General features: G+C 44.0%; 1 protein-coding gene across 5 annotated transcripts in view; it reads left to right on the forward strand.

Annotated features, from left to right (window-relative positions):
- Nucleotides 1-6,510, forward strand: part of APP (amyloid beta precursor protein) — a 229,270-nt gene extending 222,760 nt beyond the window's left edge. For all 5 annotated transcript variants that reach the window (XM_080374444.1, XM_080374445.1, XM_080374447.1 and 2 more), the window contains one exon: nt 5,254-6,510. In XM_080374444.1, the coding sequence (XP_080230570.1) occupies nt 5,254-5,355 (102 nt within the window). In that variant the 3' untranslated portion in view covers nt 5,356-6,510. The remainder of the gene's footprint in view (nt 1-5,253) is intronic.
- Nucleotides 6,511-8,380: the final 1,870 nt, after the last annotated feature.

Consider the following 8,380-nt stretch of genomic DNA (forward strand, 5'->3'; position numbering starts at 1 on the left):
GGACTTCCACAGTTAAGTAAATAAATGACTGATTGGCTGAAAATTACTTACTGTATGTGCATATAGGAGCTCCAACAAACATTTTGGAGGTATTTTTTGCTGGTGCACCCACCCCAGCTGTCTGCAGGAGGTTACTTCCTCCATAGAAGTAGGTGGCAAAAGAGAAGTTCTCACCTCTCCTGTGCTCTGGACAACAGCTGACTGTCTCAACTTGTCCTCTTTGAGGATCTTCTTTTTGAATCATAGAATTATAGAATCATTTAGGTTGGAAAGGACCTCTAATATTACAAGTCCACCACTAAACAATGTCCCTAAGGACCACATTTACATCTTTAAATACCTCCAGGCACGGTGACTCCACCAGTTGTCAGTCAGCCTGTTCCAGCGTGTTCTGCTACAGAGACAAGCACCTCCAGCAAGACCGTGGGGGGGAGAGGTGACAGCAGGAGGGCTCACAGCAGCAGCAGATTGCATACTGCAGTCCAACTCTCAAAGTCTGATCTGCAGTTGTATATTAGGCAGCATCCATTTACCATCATTTAAACCACAGTGTTGTGTTCAGTGCATCTCTGAGGGCTGCCAGCACCTCCTGTCTGGGTTTTGATCTGCCCCATGTGTGTAGAGGCAGTACATGAATTTTTCTGCAGCATTACCATCTTCCGGACTCCACATCAGGGTTTTCTGCATGAAAGATCCGTAGGATGGAGTAGAAGGGGATAGATGGACAAACAGTCTCAAAAGAGGTTATCTACCTGACCAAGCTGTTTTCTCAAGAGACATCACATCGAACAGAGTGTCGAGGCTGATTCTCAGCAGCGCCAGAGTACCCACACTTCTTACATGCTGTGTTCAACTTAGGCCACCTCCATAATGGGTGCAAAAAGCTTCTTAAAATGGTAAATGGCTTTAGGGATTTACTGACAAGGAGATAATCGGGTTCAAGGCTTGTTGTTTGGCAGAGCAGTACCTAGGGCAGAGGTTATAAGGAACGTGAGGAAGAGTTTGGCAGTCGAAATGGGTAAAAGTGAGTAGAAGAGAAGACATTCAGGATGAGTGATAGTGCACGTAGGTTGGCAGTGAGATGGATTATCCTGCAGCAGACAGCTACAGGAAGGAGAAGTACTAGCACTAGTCATTTTAAAGGCTAAAGGGGAAATGTATTTAAAAAATTGACTAAGACTGCAAGTAGGAGCCTCGATAAATCCCTTTCATCTATAAATGCCATATTTCAGAGGTTATTGGACTTTCACTATAAAATAGTTTTATCAAAGTGAGACTTTTTAATATGGAATATTGTGCAAGGGTGTTAAAAAATCAGTCTGATTTTACCGTCTCTCCTCATATTTTTTTCCTAATCTCTTTCTCCACCCTTATTTTCTTCTAAGTTTCTCTAGTTTCTCATCAGTTCTTTAGTCTCTTCTGCCTTGCATTTTCTTTGATTCTTCTCTATTTATGTTGTTCTATTACCCTGTTTCTTTCCCACAAGCAACTTATGCTGTGTGCTTATCACATCTTCTAGTCCTGAATAAGAAGTGCTGAGTGGGAGGCTTAAGCTAAAACAGGTGACAGGGTTCACCACAGTGTTATTTAGAGCTTAAATATGGAGAAGTACAGCGCAGGTTCTGGCCTGCCCCTCCTTTGCATCCCAGCCTAGTGTGGGGCGGGGGGGGGAACCTTCTAGAAAAGAAGATGCTCTCAAGCGTGTATTGATACATGGAGATCCCTGATCATTTAATCCCAGAGCTTCATACTGCACTTCAATTTCATGCTAGAAGAGAACGTGTCGGTGGGTTTAGTTGTGAACTGTGAGGCTCTCACTTCTTGATTTGGAGAAGCACTTAGATACTCCGGTAGCAGGAGCCGGGGATGACTTGATGCTACAGCAGCCCCTTCAAGAATGCAAGGAAGGGTGGCTTTTCCTCTGCACTTGGTTTCTATTGTTATTTTCTGTAAGTGTTGAAAAGGCTATGGGGACATTTGCAGTTTTCCCTGCTTTGTTCCTCTCTTCCTTTCACAGCCCTGTTAGCGACAACTTTAGCAGCAGATGGCATGCAGCAATATCGTCATGATGGAAGTAGTTAATGCTGTTAAATTGGTATGGTCCTCAGGACGACAGGGATTAGGCCTTTCACATGTTTGTACAAAACCTCTATGGAATAGATTTGTTAGGCCCTATTGTGGTTATACTGATGACATAGATCGAACAGCTCTACCTGTCAGCAATAACATTGAGGAATTGCCAGAAGTTGATTCACTGCGTATGGATGTAGATGGTGTATCCTTGTGGAGGGAGAAGTTGGCAACCCTTGGGGAAAGGACAGGGAAAGCAGCAGGAAGCGGCCCAGCCCCTGGAGATGGTTGCAGAGTTGTTAGTTGCTGTGAGTTGTGGCAGCTCAATCACTGCCTCCTGCCCAGCCCCACCGCTGCCCTCTCTGCTGGGCATAGGTGAGACCTGAGCAGCAGGCACCGGCAACGCTTTTAAAATGCAAGCACACAGTTGTATGCTGGCTGCTGAGCAGTCATTGTACAGAAATGTCCTGGGGATTTGGGTGCAGAGGTTGAAGAGGAGACGGGCTGTGAAATTCCCAGGGGTTCTTTTGTCCTTGATGGATCAAAATGACTGTTGACAGCCAAGCCGAGCACTCACTGCTTGCATGGGCTGGCCAGGGAAAGCTTGCATCCTCTGGAAAAAAAAAGTTTCTTTTGTCACTTTTGGAGAGGGAGGGGGGCAGGGAAAGAAAACCACTAATTCCTTCCTCTCTTCGCCCCGCCCCCCCCCCCCTTCTAAAACTGGAAAGAGCAGCTTAGAGCAAGAGCGACCTCTCTCTAAACATGATGTCACTGCCTGAGAGCTTGTAACATGAGGTGAAGAAATTGCAGAAGGTTGGGGTTGTTGCATAAGAGAATTATTCCATGCAAATGCAACTTTAAAAAAAAATAGAGAAAGCCTTTGAGTGGTTGTATTTTAACAGAAAAAAAAGGCCAAGTTATATTGCAAAATCAGAAACACAGGGCAGCACCGTGTCAGTGCAACCCAGTGGTCCTTTCTGCCTGGCTTCCAGCTCCCTGCCGGCAGGAGTCAAGGGCTTGCTGGAACGCTCAGGACTCCCAGCTACAGAGAGTTTCACAATAACTTACTTGCAAGCAAAAGCAATATGTGACCCTTAAAAGTTGGGTACTTCACAAAAATGTTTAATTATTGTGTAAGAATAAGAGATTTGATGGAAGTGCTGATTGAAAATGCAGTTGGAGAGTTGGAAGGTGAACAAGGAGGTTTAGAAGGGGCACAGATCTGAAAATGGATCAGATTTGGGGTTAGCAGTTCATCTGAGCAGTCCAATACATGTGCCACACACAGAACCAGTTCTTCTCTTAAGTAACAAATAAAAGAACATCAAGACAGAAGATGGCTCTGAGAGGAACCATTTTCTGGTGGCACTGTGGGAGAGGTGGTACTGTGATAGAACCTACCGCAGTAAAAGAATGGCTGCAAAAATAGCAGCCTGCATTTGTCCCAAGCATGGAAAAACATACCTTTAATCTTTCTCCAGAGTATCAGGTAGCAACTTACCAGAGGTCATAGTCTGTCCTCACTAAGCTATTTCCAGTGTTGTAGAGTAGATTTAAAATTAGTTTCAGACATACGTGCTTCTCCTTTGCTTTTTTATTAAAAGGTTAGGGTAAGTTAGCCTGCTATATAAGGCTTCTTGAGACAATACACTTTCCATTATTCAAAAGGCTATTCCTATGCTAGAAGTAAATTGATGTTTTTCCTAAAGGTCAGTAGTTACAGGAATCCACAGAAAAATGTTCATACCTAATACTTTGTTGTAGAGTTTTAGGCACCTTCCTGATTTCAAATTTTTGACAATGTAAAATTCACTTTTTACCTTCTAAGAGCTGTCAAAGACTAGAGATATCAGATAGCAAATTAAATACCTGACAAGCAGGCTTTCTTAGCTTTGTTTTCATAGATGGCTAGCAAGACAGCCAGGGTACAGTAGGTTTTGAACACACAACAGCTATTGAGCTGATACAGCAGAGGTAAAATACCTAATTAATGTTTAGAGACTGTTCTTGCCCACTCTGATCTGATGGAGTTTCATATTACTGTAATGTTCGATGAAGGAAGAAAATAATTTGTGGAGTCACCGGTATTCAATGGAGAGGTCTTGACCGAGCTGTCTTTATGCCTGTCTTCCAAGTAATGAAGAAAGGTCAATTTTTGTTAAGCAGAAATAATTAAACCAGTGCAGACACATCAAGCTATTTGTCACTAAACTGAACCAAACTCTACCTTGGAGCCAGAAAGGTTCTGTTTCTGTGAGTGCAATGGGATTTTTTGCTCACCTTGTGCCTGGCTACTCTGACATTTCCTTACTACCCTCATTTTATTTTTTCTAGTTAATTTTTCTTGGGTTTGAGACCACAGCACCTGCAACAGATCTGAGAGCACAGTATAGACAGAAGGCAGCCTCAAGCCACTTCCTTCAGCTTTTTAGTGAGGTTTTTCTTTTCTTCCGAGATCCAGTTGATCCCAAGTATAGGTACCTAACCATGTCCTAGGGGAGGGAAACCTAATAATGGGAGACTAGTGGGGAGATGCAAAATACATCCACTTCTTTAGTTTGTTGAGTTGCATGATTCCTGAGCCAGCCAACATAAACAAAAGCTGGTACTGCTAAGTTTGGTCAGCTGGTTTTGAAGTCCTGCAGTAAAAAAAATGAGTTGCAGAGTTACTCCTGTTGCCTTATCTTCTCCTGCATATTACTCTGCCCAAAAATGAATTCTGACTGTCCAAGCTGGAAGGCCCGTCTCTTGCAGGTTGCTCTTTAAAACTGTTCACTGGCTTCTCATGTATTGCTAGGTGCAGTGCCGTCTATTGATTTTGTTCATGTGGCCACCCTCCTGCGAAACTTGGAGAGCAGTTTTCAGAGATTGTTGTCTCTTCAGACAAAGTGAGAGCCTCCAGGGGGCCAGGTTTAATACTCTGTTTAGTGGAGAAGTGTCCCTATCACTTCCCAGCCACCTTTACTTTAGACTTTCTTAGGGATTTGGACTGGGCTTACTTTCCCTGCTTCACTAAAAGAAGAAAAGGGGGGTGGTCCAGGGAAGAACCTATCAAAGAAATTGTCTTGTGTTTCATGGGAAGAGGAGGGTACAGAGTATGTTGGATGGCTGTGAAGTGGGTAAAAGTGGGGTATGTGGTGAGTTAACCAAGAATTTGACTCTGGTTGTTCCATCCCACAACAGGTGGATGCTGCAGTGACACCAGAGGAGCGCCACCTTTCCAAGATGCAGCAAAATGGCTATGAAAATCCCACCTACAAGTTCTTTGAACAAATGCAGAACTAGGACACCACAGCAGCCTCATGAGTTGGACAGCAGAATGATTGCTTCACTGCCCATCGGTGTTCAGTTATAGAATAATGTGGAAAGAAAGAAAAACACTCTGTTTTATTATTTACTCATTCTCGCCTTTTGACAGCTGTGCTGTAACACAAGTAGATGCCTGAACTTGAATTAATAAAATCAGTAATGTATTTTCTCTCTCTTTCTCTTTACATTTCAGTCTTTACACTACATTATTAATGAATGTTTTTTGTGTACTGTAAAGAGGTTAGCTGTATTTAACTAGTGCATGGATAGATTCTCTTTCCTAATTATTTATCATGTAGCTCCTTAGCCAGTTGTATATTATTCTTGTGATTTGTGACAAAAATTAAGTCCTAATTGAAATATGCTTTAAGAATTGATGGGGGATGCTTTCCGTGTCTGTGGGGTTTAGCTGCTTCTCTTTGCTGAGCATTTTTTTCTGATCACTATGCATTTTAAAGTAAAACAACATTTTTTAAAAAGTATTCCAGATGAGTTATTGAAATTCTTTTCCTCTGCAGCTGCATTTTATTGTACAGATTGTTGCTCCTGCTGTATTAGTGACGTAGAAATCATGGGAATACACATTCGTTTCTTTGTGCCTGTTTTATGTGCACACTTTAGGCATTGAAAGGTAAACTTTATTTTCTTTTCCATGTATCTTTTTGATCTTTAAAAAAAATATTAAAAAGAATCCCTGTTAATTGTGAGCACTTCTTGGGGGGGGGGGAAGTGCCTGCTGGTCGAAAATTAACGGGGATCCTCTGCAGGATGATTGTACAGAACCATTGCTTATGAATTGATAGCTTTCTACACTGTGTTACATAAATAAATTAAGAAAAAAACGTTTGGGCAAGAGTTTTCTTTGAAGCCAGAAAAGAGATTTCTGAAAGCCACTTGAACAGAAAACATGGGTGTTCACACTGAGAGAGGGGTTGGGAAGGGATTTTCCAACAAGGATAATGGCACTTGCAGTCAGACCAGAGCAGAAGGAAGGCGGCAGTGAGACAGGACGGGGAGTGAGGGGCACAGACTTTGGCACATCTGCCCTTCTAAGATGTCATCTCTTTTTCTTTTCCTTTCTTTCAGTTTGTATAATAGTGTTTTAATGTAAATAAATACATTCCTGGAGGACCCCTGTTGTAGTGGTGTGTTTCTGTGCCAACCAGCTGCCCTCACTCGCACAGAGAAGCGCAGCGTGAATGACTAACCTCCCACCTCGCCATCCATCCCCAGGAGCAACTTGCTGGCAAGCTCTTCCCTTGCCCCCCCAGCTCTGCCGCTGTCAGCTCCCTGGCAGGATCAGGGCCTTGCAACGTGCCTCGTAGGTGAATACAGGAAGGAGCCTCCCAGGCTGCAAGACCATCCAGCCTGGTACTGTGGTGTGACAGCAGATGCCCAGGAAGGGCAAAACAGCAACACCAGTATTTTTTTCCCAAAAGCTGCAGGAAGAGGGCAAAACCATTGGTGAGCTGTGCTACATAAAACCCAGCCGGGCACCTTCTGCCCATTGCTGGCTGGAAGCCCAGCTGAGAGCTTTCTTCAGCCACAGGTCCTGCAGGGGCACACCTGCAGCGCAGGGAAAGCACAGTAACCCACGCCACAGGGCTCACCTGCCGAGAGAGGTGAGTCCGCAGTGGCTGAGTGGACCTGGTGATCTTCAAGATGGCCTCTGTACCCAGCTCACAGCAGGGACCTCTCAGGTTGAGCATGGAGATGAGTTGATGCAGTTACAAGCTGGGTTATGGAGCAAAACTGGAGGTGCACATGGTGTGAAAAGGAAAGCTAATTACAGTTTCTGTACAGCAAAAGCATTAGATAAAGCAGGACTGAGGAATGGAACCTAGGAGTAGAATAAAGGCAGCAAGATCTATCCAGGGAAAGCCTCTTGTTAACTTGGTCTGCCTGGAAGCCATGGCAGCCTCTTCTGCAGCATTGCCTGCAGCTTTTGTCTCCACAGCAAGAGGAAGCACAGCTGCAGTGGGACTGCACCGCTCAGGTGAGTGGGTGACTCACTCCAGACCTCAACTAAGAGAAGACAGTTTCCAGCCCTGTTGCACTGACTCATCCTTCCCCATCCATGACCTTCCACAAAACCTCACCTGTTCAGCCAGTTCACCTGCTGGCCTGGGACAGCCGTGCTGGTCAGGTGGTGAAGGATGTTCCTTCAGCGAGGGGACAGCCAGGGCAGGTAGTTTGACAAGCTGGAATTGTCAAGATGGACTGTTTGGTCAGAATAATTAATGAGCGATAGTGGGCAGAGGCCTTCCAGGCCCAAATTGCTCCAAAACAACCAAAATTTTTTTTCTTTTACAAATATTTAGGATTAGGCTCCTGCCTGTGTAGGTCTTGTTATTTAGGTCACAAGATACCCCCTAGAAAGGAATACATAAAACTCTCCTATGCACATGTTCAGTATCATAGAAGAAGATCCCACATCAGGGGGAAGGCAGGACGTAATCCAATTTATCACAGTCTCATTAAAGGAGCATTATCAAAATTCCTTTTAGGAGAAGCTGGAGTAATCCGTAAAGTACGGAGGGCCACTGGCCTTTAGAGCAAATCCCATTTATAATAACATAATCCCATGCAATCCCAGTTATAGAAAAATGCAATTGCTTTGAACAGTAATTCCCCGTCAAGCTTCCTGGTGTGGGGTTATTTGTCCAGTGAGACACAATGGTGTTGCTCTTACTACTCGTGGATGAACTGTTAATTAATCACTCGGTTTTATGCACTGATTATGTGATCAGTTTTTACAATTCTCTCCACACAGGCACACTCATAAAAGACAGGCAATAAATGCACACCATGACATGCATGCAAAGCACAGGAGGTGAACAAAGTTCCTGAAACTTCAAGAGGAGTTCTCCCATGGCTGCTGTAACCCCAAAAGCTGTCTAGTAATTTATCACAGTTCCCAGGTAATAGTGACAGCTTCCTGCCTGTCTGCAGCCAGGCAAGCTCGCTATTGTGGAAAGATTATATTAGGAGTGAATAAAAA

This window comes from Falco punctatus, assembly GCF_963210335.1.
Source record: "Falco punctatus genome assembly, chromosome: 2".
Lineage (NCBI taxonomy): Eukaryota > Metazoa > Chordata > Aves > Falconiformes > Falconidae > Falco > Falco punctatus.